This window comes from Solanum lycopersicum, chromosome 7, assembly GCF_036512215.1.
Source record: "Solanum lycopersicum chromosome 7, SLM_r2.1".
Classification (NCBI taxonomy): Eukaryota; Viridiplantae; Streptophyta; class Magnoliopsida; order Solanales; family Solanaceae; genus Solanum; species Solanum lycopersicum.
Genome location: NC_090806.1, coordinates 10,050,247 through 10,075,048, shown reverse-complemented (window position 1 = coordinate 10,075,048; position 24,802 = coordinate 10,050,247). Strand labels below are relative to the sequence as shown.

The 24,802-nt window shown below is 32.3% G+C and overlaps 2 protein-coding genes and 1 pseudogene across 2 annotated transcripts; 1 reads left to right on the top strand and 2 right to left on the bottom strand.

Moving 5' to 3' along the window:
• Positions 1-619: 619 nt before the first annotated feature.
• Positions 620-1,201, bottom strand: LOC138337290 (zeatin O-xylosyltransferase-like). Its single transcript, XM_069287195.1, has one exon. The coding sequence runs from the start codon at positions 1,199-1,201 to the stop codon at positions 620-622; it is 582 nt and encodes a 193-aa protein (XP_069143296.1).
• Positions 1,202-8,972: 7,771 nt separating this feature from the next.
• On the bottom strand, positions 8,973-9,068 carry LOC112939988 (U6 spliceosomal RNA; annotated as a pseudogene).
• Positions 9,069-10,948: 1,880 nt separating this feature from the next.
• On the top strand, positions 10,949-21,653 carry LOC104648191 (uncharacterized). The gene is made up of 6 exons (XM_010325089.4): positions 10,949-11,727; positions 12,029-12,126; positions 13,439-13,463; positions 20,294-20,414; positions 20,509-20,643; positions 21,054-21,653. The coding sequence occupies exons 1-6, from the start codon at positions 11,247-11,249 to the stop codon at positions 21,274-21,276; spliced, it is 1,083 nt and encodes a 360-aa protein (XP_010323391.1). The 5' UTR covers positions 10,949-11,246; the 3' UTR covers positions 21,277-21,653.
• Positions 21,654-24,802: the final 3,149 nt, after the last annotated feature.

The window sequence follows — 24,802 nt, the reverse complement described above, 5'->3', positions numbered from 1 at the left end:
AAATATTTTTCTTAAGGAAGAATTGTTGTTAAGATGTGTCTAAAGAATCTTACTGATTCTAACAAACTTTGCAGAAACACGAAGTTACCAAGTTTAATGAACCAGTGAAGAACAAAAGAATAGAAAAACTGAAATTAATTCACAAATCTAAGATTTGTAAAATACGTACCAAAATCTGCAAAAAAAAATTAATAGGATAAAGATCAAGTCCACTGAACTCACAGAGTCCCCTTATTATTCCCCTCTAGTATCCGAGGTTTGATTTGGAATATGACCTCCTAGGGTAAAATGATCTCATTAGAGTATAGATACCAAAAACTTATGTGTCAGCGAACCACTCAATGACAGCAAAGTACACTTAGAATACTAGATTTAGTAGTTGAAGAAGAAGTCCATGAATTCTCTATTAAAATGAGAGGAAATCCCTCAATTTATAGAAAATAAAGGGTAGTGCGAAAAGGTTCTTATTGTGCCTTACCGGAAAGGTCACAAACCTTTGGAAAAGTCATAATGTGTCAGAAAGGTCGTCACCTTTCATAAAAGTCACAATTTTTCATAAAAGTCGCAATTTTTCATAAAAGTCACAACTTTTCATAAAAGTCGCAACATTTCATAAAAGTCACAACTCTTCATAAAAGTCGCAGCTCTTCATTTTCCATTCACACCTTTTTAAAATCCAACATAAAGATTTCAAGATTTTTATCACAAAGAAAGAATTAAGTGGTTGTTCATAATGCATAGCCCAAGCAGCCATTGGTACCCCCATAGTAATACACTCTATGCAAAAATTCCATCTGCAATGACTCATGAACCCTCCCTTAGAAGAATGACCCAAGATCTCAAGTTGTGGCGCCCATAATCTGACCACTAAACCAACACCTTCTACTCTTTCTTCAAAACCGTCTGGCAACTCAAATCTTTTAGCTTCCTCACTAAAGATATTATCTCTATCACCATCTCTCAACACCCATACAAACTTTTGTTTGCTTCGCTCTAGTCCCATCCCCAGCTCCATCACCTCTTTATCAGAAAATATAGTTGATGATCCAAATGAAACATAAAGAACTGATCTTGGAGGTTGCTTATCAAGCCAATCTAAACATTTGTTTCTCTTATCTGATATATGATCTACTTTAGCAGCCACAAATATCGTTCCAATTGCCCATTGCTTCTTGTTTTGTTTACTTGCAAATTTTTCCATCATATCAATAAAAGTACCTGTTGGGATTGAAATAATCATACAGCACGCGAAAGCTAATAATTGCAAAATATAACAAAGAAAGTTATTCTCTCCCTAAGAAAAACTCTTTCACAACTACATTGTGGATGGTATCGTATTCTTGTGGTAAAGAAAGGATTTTCCGTTTATAGAAGTTCGAAACTTCACTACAAGAAACAACATACTCGGCGTAGTCCCATAAATGGGGTCTGGAGAGGGTAGAGAGTACGTATACCTTATTATCTCTACCTTAAAGAGACTGTTTCTAATAAGACTGTTTTGAAAATTATAGTTGAATTACAAAAGGTGTGAATGGAAAATGAAGAGTTGTGACTTTTATGAAGAGTTGTGACTTTTATGAAAAGTTACGGCTTTTATGAAAAGTTGTGACTTTTATGGAAAGTTTTGACTTTTATAAAAGATGACGCCCTTTCTGAAAGATTGTGCCTTTTACAAAAGAATTGTGACCTTTCCGGTAAGGCACAATAAGAACCTTTTCGCACTATCCTTTGTTTTCTATAAATTGAGGGATTTCCTCTCTTTTTAATATAGAATTCTTGGACTTCTTCTTCAACTACTAAATCTAGTATTTTAGGTGTATTTTACTGCCTTTAAGTGGTCGCTGACACCGGAGTTTTTGGTATCATCTATACTCTGGTGATTGAGATCATTTTACCCTAGGAGGTCATATTCCAAATCAAACCTCGGATACTAGAGGGGAATAATTTCCTTAAGGGGACATTGTGAGTTCAGTGAACTTGATCTTATTCCTAGTAAAAGTTTTCTAGATTCTGATATGTGTTTTACAAATTTTAGATTTGTGAATTAATTTCAGTTCTTCTATTCTTTTGTTCTTTACTGGTTCATTAAACTTGAACTTCGTGTTTCTGCAAAGTTTGTTGGAATCATTAAGATTCTTTAGACACATATTAACAACAATTCTTCTTTAAGAAAAATATTTCATATATTTTCTTTTAAATATGCTTCTGATTCTAGTTTCGCTACTAGCTTTAATTTTCTAGTTGTGAAAATGTTCTTAAACTTTGTTGTCTTACAATAATGTTCAAAGTTTTTTTCTTAGTATGTTTGAAATACAAGATTAACAACAATCTTAAGAAAATTAATATACTGTTAGTATTTTTTGTATTGCTGATTGAGAGAATCTGATCATGGACGTAGAAGATAAATGCGCTACTACTCCATAATTCGTTGCTTTGTTTACTAAGGTCGAAGTAAGAATGTAACAGAAAATTTTTATGGTATTCCGTTTGAAGATTACCGGGTAACCTTCTTATTAAATTATCTAAGGAGGAACATAGTTTCTAAGAGTAATCATCTTTGATTTTTTTTTATTGTGTGTATCTTTAGAAAAAGATCTGCAAACCATATGTTGTGGAATGAATTTTACTTCGCAAATATTGTTGCTTTTAAAATTCTTTAGTTTGCAAAAATGAGATATGCATATTTTGGTTTGATAAGATAGCATGTCAAAATGTTATAGTTGGAAGACTATTTGATGAGAAAAAATTTCTATGTGATAAATAATATGTTTTATTCTATTTAGAGAAAACAACGACTTTTGTAGTTTTGTACTCCATGAGAAATGTTAGTGTGTCTGATTTTTGTAGACTAAAAACTTTTGTGGTTTTATACTCTGGATAAATTGGACTATGCAATTGGTTAGAAAAATATGAAAACTTCACATAATAAGTCAGTGTTGTACTTTTGATTTTCTATAAACTTCAATGTAATATAGAAATAAATTGTACAATTTTTTTTGTCCTTATTGTTAGTATTTAAAATACTAAGTGGTATGTCTATTAATGAACTTAAAGTATGTGGAAAAACTATTTTCAAATACTTGAAAAATATTTTTGAGATCACATTTGAAATGTGTGGGTTATTTGCTTATGATTAGACTTGGTGTCTAATTTAACTTTGGAGCAAAAGATATTAAACTCAATGATACTTTTGTATTATGTTATACCCATAAAATATTTGGAGTATATTTGGTATTGTGGTTGTTGAGTTTCTCTATTACTAGTATATAGTGTGACTAGTATGAAACATCCAAATTATATATATACTTGTTCAAAATAATTGTGTTCTTTTATGGAAAAAAATATCACTTAAAATGTTGTGATTTTTCAAGAAAAGATATGTCTATTATAATAAAAGTATTTGCATAGACATGAATATTGGTGAACAGTCATTTATTATTTTTTTTTGTAAAAATAACATCTGGATTATATTGTCTTTATTGAACCCGATGAAACTTTGTTCATGGGTAGTTCTACAACAATCATGTTGGAAGTTATGGAATATCCTTCTGAAAAAGACATTTGACAATCTAAACAATGTTTGTATCATACAAAATTGTAAGAAATAGGAACAAAATATTAGTGAGAAATAAACTACGTCGCGAAGAGCTTTTCAAACTCAATGTTTTATTTGTTCTTACTTGATTGAGTCAATGTTTGTGACATGAACACTTGGGGCATGTCAATTACAAAACCTTGTAAGAAAAACTGATCAACTTAGAAGTTTGCCTAACGTTGAGGGCAATGAATAAAAATGTCAAGTTTTTGTGGAATCTAAGTATGTCGAGCATTCTTATAAATCTGTTGAAAGGAATTCTAATCCCTTAGAATTTATTTACACTGACATTTGTAATATGAAGCTAACACCATCTCATGGTGGGAAAAAGTATTTGTTACTATTATTGAGAATTGCATTAGAAATGACTATGTCTATTTGCTGAATGGTAAGGATGAAGCAATAGAAATGTCTAGACAATGTAATATCAAAGTTGAAAATTAGTGTGAAAAATATAAGAAGTTATAAGAATGGAGAGTATAAATCTCATTGTGCAGAAATATGTTTGGATATCCATCAAACTACTGCCATATTCACCTCAATCTAATGAAAAATCGAACATTGAAAGAAATGATGGATGGATTATTTATAAGTTCGGGTTTAAACAAAACTTGTGTGGAGGAACTATCCTTACTGCAAAAGGGAACAACAAAAAGTTGTCCTTTTAGAAAGAAAGTGATTTTGTTTGATCAGAATACAATCTTTTCCATATGAAAAATAGAAAGGAAGGAAATCCAACTTGAAATATTTCAAAGTATAGGAGTTAGTCAAAGTCCAAGTTCCTATTCCTAAAAGAATTAAAATAGGAACTATGACTGTGGACTATAAAATTAGACTTGAGTAGTCTAGAGAAGGTCTAAAAGGCCTAGGAAATGAAAATGATAATGTACTTAATAAAGAGATTTAGAGGCTTAGTAAATGTTAAAGGACATTTACTTCCTTCGAATATGATTTTGTAACATTTCCTGTGTCTTTTGTAGACTCATTCTTTGTAAAGATGGTGTCAATAAACAATATTGGAAGTTATTGATCTTCTTCAAGAAAATAAACCTTTGAGTTCAAAGTGAATCTTTAGAAGGAAAATAACAGTTGATGGAATTGTTGAAAAATATAAAGCAAGACTGTGTCAAAGCTTTAGACAAAAAAATAACATTTTGATCTTGTCAATATATATATATATATATATATATATATATATATATATACTCGTTAGTAATTAGAATTACATTCGTTAAGATGCAAAAATTATTAGTGTGGTATATGACGTCCAAATTCATCAAATAAATGTGAAAAGAACTTTCTTAAATGTAGAATTGGAGGAAGAAATTTACATGGAACAACCCGAGGGTTTTGTGGTTCCTGATAAATAAAAGATAGTGTGTGAACTTGTTAAGTCACGTTATAAAAGCACCCAAACAATGACATAATTTGATCAAACCATTTCGGCAAATGGATTGAAGAATGATGGAAGTGATAAATGTGTTCAGATTAAAATCATAAGGTCATTGTTTGTTTTTATATGTGTGATATGTTGATCATCAATAGAGACACTAATGACATAAATGCTACTAAATGTATGCTATAAAACAAGTGAAATGAAAAATATTGGAGTTGCTAATGCGATCTTAGATATAAGAATTCGTAGAACTCCATAATGTTTAGCATTTACAGTCTCATTGCTTTGAAAAGGTACTTAATTAGTTCAAATATTTGGATGTCAATATTGTCAAGTCTCCAATAAAAGTGAGATTTGCATTTCAAAAGAGTGAAAACAAAAGTGACTCACAATTGGATTGTGCTAGAGTTTTGGAAAGCATAATGTATATCATATAGTGTGTGCGATCAGATACATCATTTGCTATTTCAAACTGAGTCGGTTCACAAGTGATCCCAAATAAATTCATTAACTTTCAATAAATAGAGTTTTGGAGTATTTAAAATAATACTTAAAACTATGTCTTGCATTATAACGATATCCAACAATTTTGAAAGATATAGTGATACAAATTGAATCATCGGATGAATGAAGTAAAATTCACGAGTTGATATGTATTTACTATTGGTAGAGGAGCAGTCTCTTATAAATATTTCAAAAGAGACATATATCGATAGATCTACAATGATCTTTGAGCTAGATGCTCTAGATAAGGTCGGTGAATAAGTTGAAAGACTTAGGAATTTCTTGATAGATATTCTATTTTGGCCCAAACCATTGGCATTAGTATGCATACACTTTCACAGTCAAGATGCAATAGATAGGGAATGGAGCATTATGTATAACGGAAAATCTCGTCATATACGACATAGACATGATACCATTAGAAAAACTACACTCTAGTGAAATTATCATAATTGACTATGTAAAGTCAAAGGATAATGTGTCGGATCCACTTGCAAAAAGGCCTAACTAGAGAGGAAGTTAAAAGATCATCTAAGGGAATGAATTTACGGCTTAGGACAAGTCATCATGGCGGTAACTCTATCTAGCAGACTGGAGATCCCAAGAGCTAGATTCAAGGAAAAAACCAAAGTTGTGATTGACGGTTCAGAATTGTCAACAAACTCAATCCATTCTCATGATGAAGACAAAGTCAGGGACAAGGATACAACATTAAGGCTTGTTAATGAGTTAATAAAGCTTAATGATTTTAATGACTTTCTAAGTTTGGCAGAGTTTACCAAATAGTGTATTTACGCAATAACACGGTTAGGAATCACCTATGTGAGTGTGAAGTGTAAGTCGCTTCAAAGAAGATGATTTTCAAAAGTCATCTCTCTATACACTCATGAAACCAAGAGATGTTCATGGCTAAAACGACACAATCGTAAGAACCATAAACGGTAAAGGGTTAATTGTGTGACATATGGTTGTCTAGGTATACACCAAAGTTTGACGGTTCAGACATATCACATCTACTGATTGACCGAGTATATCCGATATATGTTCACTACGGAAAGTCCAAGGGGAAACCTACTTATCCAGATGCAATTAATTCTTACTTGTAATGTACACATATTTGTCCGTTTCTCTGTCTTCGAGTCATTTCTCATTCATGCGGGGGATTGTTAGATTTTAATAAGGTGTGAATGGAAAACGAAGAGTTGCGACTTTTATGAAGAGTTGTGACTTTTATGGAATGTTGCGACTTTTATGGAATGTTGCGACTTTTATGAAAAGTTGTGACTTTTATGAAAAGTTGTAACTTTTATAAAAGGTGACAACTTTTCTGAAAGATTGTGACTTTTCCAAAGGTTTGTGACCTTTCCGGTAAGGCACAATAAGAATCATTCTCACTACCCTTTGTTTTCTATAAATTGAGGAATTTCCTCTCATTTAAATATAGAATTCATGGAATTCTTCTTCAACTACTAAATCTAGTATTCTAAGTGTACTTTACTTCTGTTGAGTGGTTCGCTGATACCGAAGTTTTTGGTATCTATACTCTGGTGATTGAGATCATTTTACCCTGGGAGGTCATATTCCAAATCAAACCTCGAATACTAGAGGGGAATAATTTCTTAAGGGGACACTGTGAGTTCAGTGGACTTGATCTTTTTCCTATTAAATTTTTTTCAGATTCTGGTACATGTTTTACAAATTTTAGATTTGTGAATTAATTTCAATTCTTCTTTTCTTTTGTTCTTCACTGGTTCATTAAACTTGGTAACTTCGTGTTTCTGCAAAGTTTGTAGGAATCAGTTTGATTCTTTAGACACATATCAACAACAATTCTTCTTTAAAAAAATATTTCGTATATTTTTTTGGTTAATCTGTTTCTGATTCTAGTTTCGCTACTAGCTTTAATTTTCTAGTTGTGAAAATATTCTTAAATTTTGTTGTGTTATAAAAATGTTCAAAGTTTTGTTCTTAGTATGTTTGAAATACAAGATGAACGACAGTATATGTATAGGGTGGAGTCTTAGCCTTCTTGGGGTTGCTTTTATCTTTGAATCACAAAATTGGAATGACTTAATGTTGAGCAACAAAAATAGAAAACAACCTTATGCTAAGCTAATCTGTTGATAGTTGTTACAAGCTTGAGTTTGTCGTGTGAGGCCAATTTTTTAACAGGTTTTGAGTATGCATACAATTCACCTGTATCTGTGAATAGTTGAAAATTTCATATTAGATGACTTCAATCATCTGTATGCATGTAGCTATGATGATGAAGGAATAACCAAAGCCATGAGCATTATGAATGGTTAGCTAAGTTTTCATTGAATAACTTACTGCTTACATAAAAAATTCTTGCTAACTTAATAGTAACATCATGTCCTCTTCCCTTACATTCTGTAGAGCTGCCTGTGTATGATCATTCATATTTAGAGAATAGCACTTTTGCAATACTTATATAGAAGCAAGCCCATTTGCAGCTAGCAATAGCAGTAACAACAGAGAACAACCAAACACTAAAATGTGTTCTGATACTCGATTTCTACCTTTTTTGGTCTAGCATTTCAGTCCCACAAAATCCAAATAATAAAAAAGATGGAAAACCCAAAAAAGAAAGAAATAAAAATCAAGTTTCTTAATCCTGAACTTTTTCTTTTTCTAAAACATATATAAATAAAGTCTTTTCACAAATGATCCACGACTTTTTGTTCAATAGCAAATTTGTGCTAAAAGATTCATTAAATATATATATATATATATATATATATATATATATATATATATATATATTAAATTAAAATAAAGCGATATTAAACTCGTCATTCTGAAAATGTAGAAGTCATAAGTTGGAATCTCAACACCTCAATCCTCTAGTAATAGAAAAACATTGTTAATATGTGTTTTGATACTCGATTAAAATATCTCATATAATTCCAGCGTCTAATAAAATAATTTCATAATCTTTTAAGGAATTGTTATTATGTAACTCATTTTAGCTTAATGTATTTTGATTAATTTATTAACATATATTAATATGGTTGGTTTAATTATTTCAACTTATTATCTTTACTAAAAGATTAGAAGATTAGACCATTGATTAAGCCTTGTTGGTATATCCTCCAAAGACCTATCTAATTGACTTTGTAAATTTACACAATAAAAATAATTTAAATGATTTTTTTAAATATTGCTAAAATTTAAATTTGTGATTAATTTTCCCCACATAGAAGACTATGATATTGAATTTAAATACTTTTCTTTTAAATAAGTAAAATTCTTGACCTATTTGTTTTCATTTTATAAATTAAAATCATAAACTAAGTAAACTTTATTCATCGAAATAGAAAAAAAAAAGAAGGATATTCTTGTAGCCACAAGAGGAATATTCATTTGATGATAAACACTGTAAACACAAAATTCACATGGTTGATGTAACCAAAACACTTTTCATTAATTAGCTTAATCTTTTTTAATTTTTTTAAAATTTTTTTGGACCATTTCTCAAATTTTGCATGTCATTCTTACATATGCTAATTTTCTCTGTATCGTTCTAATTTTACCAGATTTCCCCAAAGGGACAATTAGCTTAATCTTTTGCTATGTTGATGTACAATTTTGTTTATAGCATTTGATTAAATTCATCTTACTTGTATATTGTTTTATTAATTTATAAAGAGCCAAGAGAATTTGGAGTTCCTCTGCAATTTGAATAGAAAAAAATGATTGTTTTTCAGATTTCATATGTGTAAAAAAAAGAAATTATGTAATAATCAAATGAAGATTTCTTATAAGGAGTGCTATAATCAAATGAAGATTTCTTATAAGGAGTGCTAATTAACATGTTAACTCATTCTTTTACTAAATTCAACCTATATGGTATTATGAGGTGTGAAAAAGTAAATATGTTCATTTTAATATGACAATTATGATTAATAAAAAAAAATATTCTCCAAATCTATTTAGAAAGGATTTCTAAGTTTTAAAACACGAAAAGTTATTTATCTTGTAAAATTTATTGGTAATCAATCACACAGTATTTTAAATATTTTTATCAGTGAAAAGCCAATGCCGCCCACATTTTGCAATGGTTGGAGCCATTTTCAATTGCTGCTGCAAGCGTATCCATACAGATCGCTTTCCTTTTGATATGTAAATAAAATATACATACCTACATCATGAAACTTGGCTCCAACGCCTAATATATAATTTTGGTTGTGCCATGATTGTTATATACTTAATATGCTTCATATGCGTGCTTCACTTGAAATGTTGGGCCTGTGTTAGCACGGGGCCAACAGATGCCAATTTGACATCACCATTACATACAACAGCGGTTCAACAACAGCACTAATCGCAGACCAACCTGCCGAGACAATGTTGCATCTCACTTCAGAAGAAATCTATGACATTCACTACACTAAGGTATATATTACGGTTATCTAAAATAAATACAATATAAATGCATATTATTAACTGATCTTCTCTTATCCATCAAGAAACAAATATTGCCTCTTGCAAATGTGACAAGACAATTAGCTGGAAAAACATTCACCATCCAAGTCAAAGAGGCATTTGCTAAAACTATGGATGGAACTCCTGGAAAAATTAATCATCTTGTCGTACGCCAAAAAACAGAACATCATCAGCGCACCATCATCGCCAACTCCAATGGACACAACAACAAGCAGCAAATGAAAGATTGAAAATCATGTCACAGACAAAAAAGACAAGAAAGAATCCACTTCCCATGGCAGCCATGCTCCAGAACCCAAAACTTCCCCTCCAAAACACTATAGCAAGGTATATACACTTCTGCGGAACTCTTATTTTCTATTTTTAAAACTTTGACTAACTGCTGTATTTTAAATATTTTTATCAGTGAAAATCCAATGCCGCCTACATGTTGCAATATGGTTGGAGCCATTTTGAATCACTGCAGCAACCGTATCCATACAGATTAGATCGCTTTCCTTTTCCTATGTAAACAAAATATGTGAATAAAATGTACATACCTACGTAATGAAAACCTAACGTCAACACCTAATATATAGTTTTTGGTTGTGCCACTATTGTTATATACTTAATATGTCATCTTCATATGCATGGTTCGCTAAAAATGTTGGCACGGGCCACCAAATTCTAGTGTGTGTATATATATATATATACAAATATTTTTTTAAAAAATTAATTTAAAAACTCGCCAAGACCCAATTAGAAAATTGGGCTGAACATCCTTTCTCCTCTCCAAACCCGACCCGAATGAGACCCATATGGGTTAGGGCAATTGATGCATCCCCTAGATATTAGGGTTGAATTCTTCTCTACCTGTAATTTTGCCAACTCTTTTTGTTGCTACACAAGTAATTTTGTGTGTGTGTGTATAAATATATATATATATATACAAATATTTTTTTAAAAAAAATAATAATTAAAAAACTTGCCCAGACCCAATTAGAAAATTGGGCTGAACATCCTTTCTCCTTTCCAAACCCATCCTGAATGAGACCCATATTGGGCTAGGGCAACTGATGCATCCCCTAGATATTAGGGTTGAATTCTTCTCTACCTGTACTTTTGCAACTCCCTTTGTTGCTAGACATGTAATTGTATATGGTTTCTTTCGACATTTACACAATTAATTTCCATCGCATGAAAACCCCTTTTTCTTGGTGTTGAATAGCACAAGGACATTGTGTTGTTCCTTTTTTTCATGAGTTTTTGCTAGATGTTTGGAAATGTATCTTTTTTAGTATCGTTATGATAAGTAGGGGAAGCTTTGTGCAGCGTTTATTTAGTATTAATCATCAAAATTGGTCTTTAATGGCGTTTACATCATCTACCTTTTCTGTTGGACCTGAAGATTCTTCCTTTCTATTATCTAACAAATGGTACAATCAGATTTTGTCATGTGTTATATCTACCTCCATTGATCCAAAGGGCGGTGGAGGAAAATACCCTTTTAACAATGTGGCAATGAGTCTTAGGCTTTGGGGTTTTGGTTCTTTTTCTAATGATTCAAATATAAGTTGTGCAGGTAGCAACAATAAGTATAAGAATGGATTTCAGGTTTTTGCTCCACCCCATTCGATTTTGTTACATGATGATGAGGAATCTAGTACTAGTAGTGCTACTATGAATTCTAATACTAACAATGATCCATCTAACAAAGGAAGCTCTGATGGATTCTTTAACCAGGATTTACATGGTAAAATTGTTGTAGCTGTTGATGTTGATGAAGGTACTTGAATCTAAACTTTCTGGTTGGTACAATTGTGGTTAATGTCTGCAACCATGGTATCTAGCAAGGTCAATTTCACCCGAAACCCCTTTCATAGATGTTGAACCCTTTGACCCTAATAGTACATTATCAACATTTTTGTGTAGTTCTGTAATCCTGATTTGCTAGTCCTATCCACTTTCTTGCACTATCTTTTCCTCGTAATTCTTATTTTTTAGAAATTTGTGTTGTGTCTCTAAATATTAAATGATTGTGTGTGCTCGCCTGTCATCCTTATCTGTTTTTATTTGTTGATTTGCAGTCCTCGGGAACTTTGTTTCAGCTCTCAACGAATTTGTTGCAGATCGTTACTCATCATACCATTCGGTGTCTGAGTATCATGTATATGAATTCTTCAAGGTACCATACTTATCAATTGTGTTGCGTATTGTTTGGCATCTGTGAATTTTGGTGTTTTTCACCTTTGATAACACTGAATATAACTAAAAATTCAGCGCCCTATATCTTCCAATCATTTGATGGAACTGATGAGAACAGAATGTGCCCTGTCCTTCCCAATTTGGAATAGATTTATAATGTGATTTATATACTATTGGATATGGGAAATGCACAATTGATTACTTTTGTTTTTTGTAAGTGTTTTTTCTTTAAAAAAAAAAAGGAGAAGTTGGAGTGCTTAATCTCCTGGTGCCTGATTTAATGTAAGAGCACACGAAATAGTTGTATTAAATAAAAATAGGTGATACATGTATTAAGTCTTTTAGGGAAGTGGACATAGATTGGTGAAGTTCATTAAATGGAAGGAGAACTATTTTTTTAGGACAGATAAATGAGAAGATATCACATCAAATAGAAGGTTAAATTGTGAGTTCAGTCCTCCTTTACAAAGAAAAGTTGAGAGTTCAATCCCATTCTCCATCCTGCTGTGATGGTGGACTTGCTTCTCCTCTCTCAATTCAAAATTGATAGCGCACAGAAAGAATGAATAACAATTCAACATGAGTAGAAGTGTCAAGATGCTCAGTAGACACACTTAAGATGACAAAATAGTTATTGGGATTCTGATGTTATGATGGAGAAGCAAGGTAGATTTGGAAAGTGGGACAAATGTGAAGTTCAATTACATGATTTGACAATACCCTTAGTTGTAGCGGAAGAAAATGCAATAGACTTAATGACAAATATTGGGAAACTTTGGAAGTGTCTTGGGGTGAAAGTGAAGACAGGCAAGGAGTCATGACAAATTGATGAAACATGTCTAGAAGGTCGGTTAAGAGAACAAAAAAGAAGAGATCAAGTACAAGATAACAATCTGATTAAGACTTTAAAGTGTGTTTAAATTATGGTAGTTGGAACTTGGAAGTAATCTAGGTGAAAAGGTTTTAGTTTGGATCCAGGAAGGTAGATTGTGTTGTTAGAAATTGTAACTTTCGGTCATTCTGGGTTCCGTGTTTAATTGTTTTTGTATGTTGACTTTTGTGTATATTTATTGGCTTCTTTTGCAAATGGTCCTCTACTTGATTGCTCATTAGTGTTAACAATTAATCCACTTTTACCTATCAAAAGAGTTAAATTGGTAAACAAAGAAATGGTAGTGAAATTTTGAAATGTTGTTGTAACTGAGGAGATATCACTTGTTTCATTACATTAATATATCTCTTCTCCTGCAATACTGTACTTTTCTGAGCTACCTTTTCGCTAATTATTGCAGATATGGAAGTGCTCAAGAGATGAAGGTATTAGTGGGTCTTTTTTTCAGTTGAGTTATTTAGGTAGAAGCAACTATTTTAAGGTGTTTTCCCAACTTTTGTTCTCCTTTTGTTTATCCACTTCCGATTGGAGGTATTTGAAGTGCTCGTCTTTGTGATCTTTGAGTTTAAGTAGTGAATGACATTTAGGGTACAGTTTAGGTGGAGTGAGATATTTTTAGTTTTATTTTGTTCATAATATTACTACTAAGTTGCACCCAAGGGTGTGTCTTAGCAGTCAATTAAGGGGAAAACTTGGAGACCAAGTTCAAACCCTAGTAGAGGGAGGCTAAGGTTTATGTCCTCCACTGTGTTTTTCCCTTTTCTGACATATGTACCAGGTGGTCTTTGAAAAAAAATATCTAGCATAGAGGCCATAAACCATAGGTGATCTTTGCCATTTGCTGAAGCCTTGATGGGCAGAGTTATCGGGGACCGTTAAGAGTTAGCAGGTACCCCCCATGGAATAGTTGGATACCATCATTTTCACAAAAAAATTAATTAAGATCCTTTTTGTTTTCCCCGATGTGCTATTATAACCAATTTGCTTCCATTGATAAAATCGACATTGTGGTCTCACTTTACTCTCTCTTTTTCCCCTTAAATTTGAAATTAATGCTTCTGCAGTGGCTCAAACATACAAGATGACCTACTGTAGATCCCATCTTGGCATTCTTTTATCACCTTACCTACATGATCACTATATTATCTAGGACCCTACATTTGGCAGATTTGATGCAGAAATTTCTTCACACTAAAAGTTAGCTATAATAGCATATAAGGGGATAACTTAGAAGTCCCTCATGATGGTGACAGATAGTAGACACCTGTGATGGTGAGAGATAGCAGGTACCCTATGGAATTTTTGGACATCATTGTTGTCAATGTGACAAAGCTCTATTATATTTTTCCTTTTGTATGCCATTATGGCCAAGCTCCTTCCTTTGATAAAATTGTCTCCTTTTCTCATTTTAGTCTAACTTTTTCCAATAAGATTGAAAGTAATGCTTCTGCAATGTTGGCAACTCTGTCAAAGATGACCTATTGCAAAGTTTACCTTTGTGATCTTTTATGATTACTATATTATCTGATCCACGACCCTGCATTTGAAAGATTTCATAGACAAATTTCTTCACTCTTTAAGTTAGTTTGCTATATCATAATATATGATTGACAGTCTCTCTCCCCAAAAAACTGAAATGAGACACTAAAAGGAATGGATTTCCTGTAAGAGACTATCGGTAATAGTGTGAAAAGTTATTGCAATAAAGCACATTAACATTCAGTGTGGTGAACTATAATTGGTGTCATTTTCTAAGTTATCGTTCCCTTGCAAAGGGCTAAAGAAAAGGAGAGGATTAAGGCTTTCGGTAATATCAGTTGCATCCTTTGCGGTTTTGCCTGTCTTCATCCAGGATTCAACTTTGAATGCTCGCAACTTCTCAATGTTTGGTCTATATTCCAGTGTATAAGTACAGTTAGCCATCTTTCTTTCTTCATTTTTTGGGTTAGTTTTCCTATATCGTCTTCTGCAATTTTTGCTTTGCTATTCCTATTGATTCTTCCTCCCTGCACTCTTCTCTTCTTTTTTGTCTTCTACTTCTCACGTGCCACTTTTTCCTTTGTTTTGGCGCCAATCCTGCTTCTTTTTCTCCTCTTGGACGTTTCTGTAGGAAATATGAAAGAAAAAATATTATCTCTAGACAATGCTCAAGTTTACTATAGGCTACTTAAGGCCACTTGAGATGATTACAATCATCAACTACATCACTATTTATACTACTCAAAATAGAAAACAAAAAGTCTTGCACAAATAACTAAATACATGTATCACAATTTACTAGATACATGCACTACGGAATTCTAAAAAGACTTCTTGAAAAACTAAGAGACAATTTTGGAAGACTAAATATTGATGCATTAATTCCAATGCTCCCCCTTAATGCATTTGCTTGATAACTCCAATGCGTTCTTGAAGATAGCAAATTTTTTCTCTAGGAAGTGCTTTGGTGAAGATGTCAGCAAGTTGTTCTCCTGTCTGACAATAATGCAACTGAATTTCGCCTTTCTCTTGTGCTTCTCGGATAAAATGATATTTGATGGAAATATGCTTTGATCTTTCATGGCTAACTGGATTCTTGGCAATTGCAATTGCTGATTTGTTATCACAATACAAAACAGTCCCTTTTTTTTCACCAATATCTTCAAATATTCTCCTAAGCCAAATAGCTTGAGAAGTAGCCTTGGATGCTGAAACATATTCTGCTTCGGCAGTGGATTGAGCAACAACACTTTGCTTTTTTGATAACCAAGAACAAATGCTTGATCCAAATAAGAAAGCATAACCAGAAGTACTCTTCATGTCATCTATACTTCCAGCCCAATCACTATCAGAATAACCAATTAAGTTCAAATTTCCACCAAATTTGTACATTATCCCATAATCCATTGTTCCTTGCAAGTAGCGTAGAACACGCTTTGCAGCTCCAAAATGCACTTGGCTTGGTTCTTGCATGAATCTGGATAATAAACTAGCAGCAAAAATAATATCTGGCCTTGTGAAAGTAAGATATAGCAAACTTCCAATCAAACTCCTAAAAAGTGAGCTATTAACTTTCTTTTCTCCATCATCTCTTCTAAACTTCTCATTTGGTGCAAATGGTATGGCCACAGACCTGCAATCCATCATTTTGAATTTTTGAAGAATACTTTTAATATACTTCTTTTGAGAAATGAAAATTCCTTCTTTCACTTGAGAAACTTCGATGCCCAAGAAATAATTTAGCAATCCAAGATCACTCATTTCATAAGCTTGCATCATATCTTGTTTGAAATTTTGCATCATCTTTACATCATTTCCAATAAAGAGCAAATCATCCACATAGAGACAAACAATGATAATGTTGTCATGTTCTTTCTTCACATATAGAGTGGCTTCGCTTTTACTTCTCTGAAAATTATTTTTCAGAAAGTATGTATCAATTTCATTGTACCAGGCTCTTGGAGCTTGTTTCAGCTCGTAAAGAGCTTTTTTTAGTCTATACACCTTTTCTTCTCCCCCTTGAACAAAAAATCCTTGAGGTTGCTCAACATAAATCTCTTCATTAAGTTTTCCATTCAGAAATGCTGATTTAACATCAAGTTGAAATATCTTCCATTTCTTTTGTGCAGCAACAACAATTACAGTTCTAATTGTCTCAAGACGAGCAACTGGGGAGAAAGTTTCATAAAAATCAATACCTGGTTTTTGCGTGAAGCCTCTAGCAACCGACCTAGCTTTGTGATTTTGAATATCCCCTTCCTGATTGAGTTTGATTTTGTAAATCCATTTTAGACTTATAACTTTTCTTTCTCTAGGAATAGCCACAAGCTCCCAAGTATTATTTTTTTCAATAATTCAAATTTCTTCTTCCATGGCTTTCTTACGAACATCATGCTTTATTGCTTCTTCATAATTTTCTGGCTCAACACCGGCAAAATTACATCTTTGATAAATGTCACTCAACATTCTGAATTTGGGATTTCTCCCCCTTGAGAGACATCTTCATCTTTCTCATCCTCTTCTTGATTTGAAGATATGATAGTTGTATTCTCTATCTTTTTATCCTCCCAATTCCAAGTTGTTTTTCATCAAAAATGACATCTCTACTAACAACAAGTTTATTAGTTTTGACATCGAGAAGCCTATATCCTTTTGTCACATCACTATAACCAAGAAAGACGCATTTTTGACTTTTTTCATCCAATTTTGTTCTTCTCTCAGCAGGTACATGGGCATAACAAATACACCCGAAAATTTTAAAATGACTTACAGAAGGTTTAATTCCACTCCAAACTTCAACTGGTTTCTTGTCCTTTAGTGCCTTTGTTGGACACCTGTTAAGGATGTGAACTGCTGTATGCACTGCTTCTGCCCAAAAATATTTTGGCAGCCCTTTCTCAATCATCATAGTTCTGGCCATTTCAACAATTTTTCTATTTCTTCTTTCAGATACACCATTTTGTTGAGGAGTATACCCTGCTGTAAGTTGCTTCTGAATGCCTTCATTTTTGCAATATTCTTCAAATTCTTGACTTGTGTGCTCACCTCCTCAATCACTACGAATGGTTTTGATGCTGCAACCTTTTTGCTTCTCAACAAGGGCTTTAAATTTCTTGAATGTAGCAAATGCTTCTGACTTTTCTTTCAAGAAATAAACCCAAGTCATTCTTGAGAAATCATCAATAAATATTAGAAAATACCTTTGACTTCCAAGAGATGGAGTCTTCATTGGTCCACAAATGTCGGTATGAATTAGTTCCAAAAATACATTTGCTCTCCAAGACACCCTTTTTGGAAAAGACTTCCTGTGTTGCTTTCCCATTATACAACTTTCACATGTATCCACGTCAGTATGTATCTCAGGAAGGCCTTTCACCATGTCCTTTTGCTTGAGAAGCTTTAAACCATGAAAATTCAACTGACAAAATCTTTTGTGCCAAAGCCAAGAATCATCTACAATTTTATTTTTTAATGCATTGTAATGAAATTGCAAAGAGAAGTTTCTTTTTATCATCTTAACTTCAACAATGACTTGATTTGGCTCAATTTTATCATAAATCTTGCAATAATTATCTCTAAACACAAGAGAATAACCATTTTCCATAAGTTGACCAACACTAAGCAAATTTTCTTCCAAGTCAGGAACATAAAGAACATCATGAATTTGCTTACCGCATCCTTTCATGTTGATCGAAATAGTACCTTTACCTTTCGCATCAACTAAGGCTCCATTCCCCATCTTCCCTTTAGTAGTGATGCTATTATTAATTGAGAGGAAAGTCTTGCCATCTCCAGTCATGTGATTAGTACAACCACTATCAACATACCATTCATTGCTTTTTGTTGAAGCATCAGATTTAGAAGCAAAGAAAAGATTTTCTTCCCTTTCTTCCTCATGTTTTTCACAAAAATTTGCTTGCTCCCGTTTCTTGTGCCAATAATCCTTTTCAACGTGGCCAAACTTTTTCCAAAAGTTACATTGGAGCTTGCCTTTGTACCAACATTTTTCTGCATTGTGATTAGTCTTTTTGCAAACTTTACAAAAAAGACTAGAGTTTTTCTCACCTTTTTCTTCAACCTTCTTGGAAGAACCATCATGATCCTGCTTCTTTTTTGGCTTTGGATTTTTCTTCTGATGAATTTTTGAGAAATTTTGAGAATTCTCATTTATTTTAGATTGGAAAGTCGTCTCTTTGGGTTGATCTTCACGAAAAAATCTTCGCTTCTCGTGTGCACGAAATGATCCAACTAGAACTTGCTTGGAGGAATAGAGGCAAAAAGAGCACACTCAGAAGTAGAAACTGTTGGAATTAATGCATCAATGTTTAGTCTTCCAAAATTGTCTCTTAGTTTTTCAAAAAGTCTTTTTATAATTCTTTAGTACATGTATCTAGTAAATTGTGATATATGTATTTAGTTATTTGTGCAAGACTTTTTGTTTTCTATTTTGAGTAGTATAAATAGTGATATAGTTGATGATTGTAATCATCTCAAGTGGCCTTAAGTAGCCTATATAATAAACTTGAAAAATCTCTAAAAGATAGTATTCTCCTTCTATATTTCCTACAAATTGGTATCAGAGCAGGGTTTTGTTCTTAATCTGGGGTTAGGTGAAGAAAAAAATATGGCATCCATTGAAGGTGCTGATTCTTCAGTTGTTCTTACTCCATTTTTTGATGGAAGTGCGTACCTTTTCGTCACCATACACATCAGTTTTCAAAAAATTCGAAGCTTTCTTTGCAGTCTCACAAGTAGCAATTTTTGCAAAATATGCTCTTGAGACTTCCATCTGGATTTTGCTCAAGGCCTTTGCATCTTGACGATACTTAGCCTCAAGATTTTTCATCTCTGCTGATGTAAGATCACCATCGTTTTCTGGCTCTTCAAAGCCATTTGCAACAGTAGTCCACAAACCTTCAGCTTTAAAATGTGTTCTCATTCTTATCTTCCAGTATTCAAAATCAGTTCCATCAAAAAATGGAGTAAGAACAACTGAAGAATCAGCACCTTCAATGGATGCCATATTTTTTTTTCACCTAACCCCAGATTAAGAACAAAACCCTGCTCTGATACCAATTTGTAGGAAATATAGAAGGAGAATACTATCTTTTAGAGATTGTTCAAGTTTATTATATAGGCTACTTAAGGCCACTTGAGATGATTACAATCATCAACTATATCACTATTTATACTACTCAAAATAGAAAACAAAAGGTCTTGCACAAATAACTAAATACATATATCACAATTTACTAGATACATGTACTACAGAATGCTAAAAAGACTTCTTGAAAAACTAAGAGACAATTTTGGAAGACTAAACATTTGATGCATCAATTCCAATAGTTTCTACTTCTGAGTGTGCTCTTTTTGCCTCTATTCCTCCAAGCAAGTATCTCTTGTTTTTCCACACCTTTTTTTTCTTGTTCCTTACCTCTATTGCTCTTCTTAATTTTAATTGACATGTATAATACATTGACTATCCAAGAAAAAAAAAACTTTAACTATAGAAGAGACTTCAATTGGCAACTGAAATTGTTAAAGTATAAATAAACAGATTGTATGTTGTTTGTTTTCTATTGTAGTGCTAACTGAAAACTTGATGGGTGTGCACTGCTGAAATTCTTTAGACATATGGCATCAGATTAATTTGGTTTTGATCCTTCAATGCCTTCATTTGGTTTTTCAATGGGATATTTGTGTATGTTATTCTAGGTTATTTCATTTGTGGTCCGACAACATTGCAGTTTTTAAATTTACATAAATATTGTGTCAGCTGATATCCGTGTTCATGAATTCTTCAAGACCTCTTATTTCAAGACCGGAATTCATCCAATTCCCGGTTCTCAACAGACTCTTCAAAAGTTGTCTAGATTCTGTAATCTATCAATTGTGACGTAAGTAATTTGAGGACCCTTTCATTGCTTCAATTAATTGATACCTTTTGCATGGGGTATTTTCTTAGGAACTAATTTGACCAATGTTTTATAGGTCCCGACAAAATGCCATCAAAGACCATACGATTGAGTGGATTGAGAGGCATTATCCAGGTTTGTTTCAGGAAATGCACTTCGGGAATCATTTTGCGCTGAATGGGAAATCAATAGCCAAATCAGATATTTGCAGGTATATGTTATCAATCACCCTTCACATTTTTCTTCATCTTTCTCTTTGTTCTATTTTTCTGCAATGCCTCGCCATTTTCAGATAATGTCATAAGCAGAAGATTGATGCCACCATCCATTTTGATAACTAGCTAACTTGCAAAATTATATTCCTTAGAGGCCTCTTTAACTCCTGTTATTGTTGGTTATTTGACCTTAGATGCACCATTTAGTTTTTTTCACATAATGTTACAAAGACGACGACCTTAGATACACCATTTTCAGTTTGTAGCAGACAATTGTTGCCCCTCTCTTGTTTTTTTATCTAGATAGAAGACCATATTCTCCGTCTCAATATGTTGTCTTGTTAGACCTGTGGAAGACTTAAGTATGTACGTTGTTTGCCTAACTTTATATAACTGGTTATGCTAGGTCCTTGAGAGCAAATGTTCTGATTGATGACAATCCAAGGTATGCTATTGAGTGCGCGGAAGTTGGAATCAAGGTTCTTCTATTTGATTATGAAAATTCATACCCATGGTCGAAAAGCGAGTCACTTAATGGGCATCCCATGGTTAAGAAAGTGCACAACTGGGGAGAAGTGGAGCATCAATTAGCTTCATGGATAGTTCCGACGAACTCCTCTCCAAAGTAGACTCGGGAAAGGAAGAAAAGAAAAGAAAAGAAAATGCATTGATTTTTTTCTTTTCGACTCGATAATTTTAGAAGCAATGGTAACCTGGTGATTGAAGGGGGGGTTAAGCCTCTGCTGTTGAGAAGTTGGTAGACATGTAGAGTATTCTTATCTTTCCATTTAACCTTTATTTCTCTGTATAGATATAAAATCTTCACATTGACTTAGTAAATGAGGACTTCTTTAGATAGTTCTGAGTTGAAGCCTGAGATGGGCTCACTCTACAAAAATTCATAAGGTAAAGACAATATTCTAGAAATTTAGTTTTTAGTTGAAGTATGTTTTCTGTCTTCTTTTATGGCCTCTGCTATTTAAGTTAATTTTTGGGTTCAAAGATACACAGTGTTTGCAAACTTCATTTCAAACTTTCCAATGCATGCCTAAATACATTTCTTTCGATTTGAAAGTAATAAATTTGTTGAGACTATATGTAGCTAGTTCATGAAGAATCAATAAGCCAGATACTGTGAATTCGATTATACAATACTAGAGTTATTATACAAACAAAGTAATTCAATTAAGAGAAAGTGTAACTATCTGATTTGAGATGGGATAGGTAAAACTAAAATAATGGATTTTGATGGACTTGTGCATAAGGTTTTAATAGTTTTCCTAAATTTTAAGTGTTGGGTTTGAGAAAATGATTAATTTAAGGGAAATTTTTTTAAAATGTCATTATTTTAGTATTTAATAGGGAATAGTGTCAACACTTTCAATATTTAGTGATATTGTCAAATTTTACCTTATTATGTATTTTAATTATATTTAAAATATATTTTGTTTAATTAAAAAGAATACATAATTTAAATATCAAACAGGAGCTATTTAGGGGAGAAAAAAATTATAAAAAGTAACAGATGCTTAAAACTCTCAACATCAGTTAGAACTTATTGAAAATTTGAAAAATATATCTGTCCATTATTCATGATGTTCATCAAAAAATAATATTGCGAGGTTTATGTTTTGGAAAATAAACTGGGTAAAAGATTTTCGGAAAATAAACAAAATAGAAAAGTCGAAAGTCAGGTATGTTTTAGTTAATTAATCCTAACATTTTTTGTATTTGATTGTGATTTGATGCGATTTTGTTTGTATAATAATTATTCATACGTATTTGTGTTTTGAATTATTATGTAATTTAATCAATGCGATTATCTCTATTTTTTCTGGGTTTGTTGACATTGTATTTTTTAAATCCAGATTTACTGATATATTGATAAAATAAAGAGTATTCTGATTTGAATTTGTTTTTGTAACTTTTGTATAAAAAATTATATATCCAACAGAATACGTATGTGATGCATCAAAAGTTTAGACAAGGAATAATGTTTGAATCGTATATTTGAATTACTATTGTAACTTTATTGTTTTGTATTATTGATACAAATTAATGGTAATGTCATTATTTTCGTATCTAATATTGACTATGTGATTTTTATTTTTTTTACTAAAAAGCATATATGGGGAGCATTAGTTTTATAATAAAGCATTCTGGACATTGGACTGAAGATAATTGCTATGTTGATTACTCAACTGAGGCAATTATGATTAAAGAATATGCATCGTATAAAGATTTAGTTGATGAAGTTGCTAAGCAGATTGTGGTAGATTTGAGGTATAACAGATTGAAACTTAAGTATAAAATAGAAGGTAGCATTGCACCTTTGGAGATACACAATGATATGGGAATGAGAGTATATGTCTCATTGAAGAAAGAAACCCGAGAATTCGCAAAGTACCCCATTTGTGTAACTGTATTTATGAACAATTGTGATATAAATTGTAGAAATCAGTATGAAGAAGATATTGGCATGTGTAGTATAAATGGAGGAAGTACTATTGATAACCAAGCATTAGTTATTAGTGCACCATTAGTCAGTACTGAGTTAAGTAACTCTATTATCGCAATATCAATAATAAAGAAGTCATTGAGGATCAAGTTTATAAGAATAAACGTACTTTGAAAGCTGTGACGATGAAATATGCCATTGATAATAGATTTCAGTGGAAGACAGAAAGATCAAGTGTAGTAAGGTATTTTGTATTTATATAGATTTTATCTTTTGTTGTTATATTAATTATTTCATATAATATCATGTATTAATTTGTTTTGTTTATTTTCTTTTATAATTTGAGCAGTTATACACTTGTTTGTGTATCTGAAAATTGTGGATGGATAATGAAGGCTTCCAACATCAATAAATCGGGAATGTTTAAAATTAGAAAGTTTGAAGATGAGCATACATGTCCATTAAAATATAAGGTGTATAGTCAGAGAAAAGCAACAAGCAGTCTTGTTGGAGGTATAATAAAGCCCAAGCTAGTCGATCATAAAAGAAAGTTGACGCCCAAAGACATACAAGTTGATGTTAGACTCGAACTTGACGTTTTGTGGTATGGAATGCTAGGGTAAAGACAATAAATACATTAAGGGGGACATCATCTGATTCATATAGTAAATTGCCCAGTTATTTATACATATTGGACACCACTTATCCTGGATCACATATAAGAATGAAGAAGACGAAAGAAAATGAATTTCTATATGTCTTTATATATTTGTTTCCTTTCATAAAAGGTTTTGAAAGTTGTAAGCCAATACTTGTAGTAGACGGCAACCATCTAAGGGGGACTTATAATGGCATATTTGTGTCTGCTAGCACACTGGATGGAGCAGGTAACTATTAGATATTTATATTTTCTATAAAGAATTATGCACTGTTATATTATTAAAAAATGTATTTGTTTATTTGTCGATGTGTATCCTAATGTTTAGATTGTATATATTCAGTAAATATATTGTCGCTAGCATACTGTATATTGATACGAAAAATGATGCATCTTGGAATTGGTTTTTTGAACAGTTTAGAGAAGTTCATGGTTTAAAGGATAAATGTGTGTCGTATCTGACAGAAACGAGAGTATTATTAGAGCAGTTTCAAGGATAATATGATATACCACTTTATGCTTGCATGTTTCATCTTTGGAAGAACGTGAAGACACTTTACAAAAAGTCACATGACAGTCTTTCAGAAGTATTTTATGCAATGACAAAAGGCATACAAACATTCTGAATATAATGAACTGATGAAAAAAGTAGAACATGTTGATATTAGAGTGAAGAATTATTTGGAATCGGCTGGTTATGATAAATGGGCAAGAGTGTATGCAACAGTTGATCGAGGCACTGTGATGACATCAAACATAGTTGAATGCATAAATGCATGCCTTGTGGAAGCAAGATAATTACCTATATATGATTTTCTTGAGGAAATTAGACAAATGTTTGGTCGATGGAATTTCAAAAATCATACATCTACTTCTAATACATTCACCACACTTTGTGGTAAAGCACAAGAAATGCTCGCTGAAATGAAGAACTTTTATTCACTGCGTATGACAGTATGTTTATGCTTCCTTAAAAGTGTTGTATTTTGCATTTCATCCAGTAAAAAGTAAAGATTGTATAATTGGTATGATTTAACTT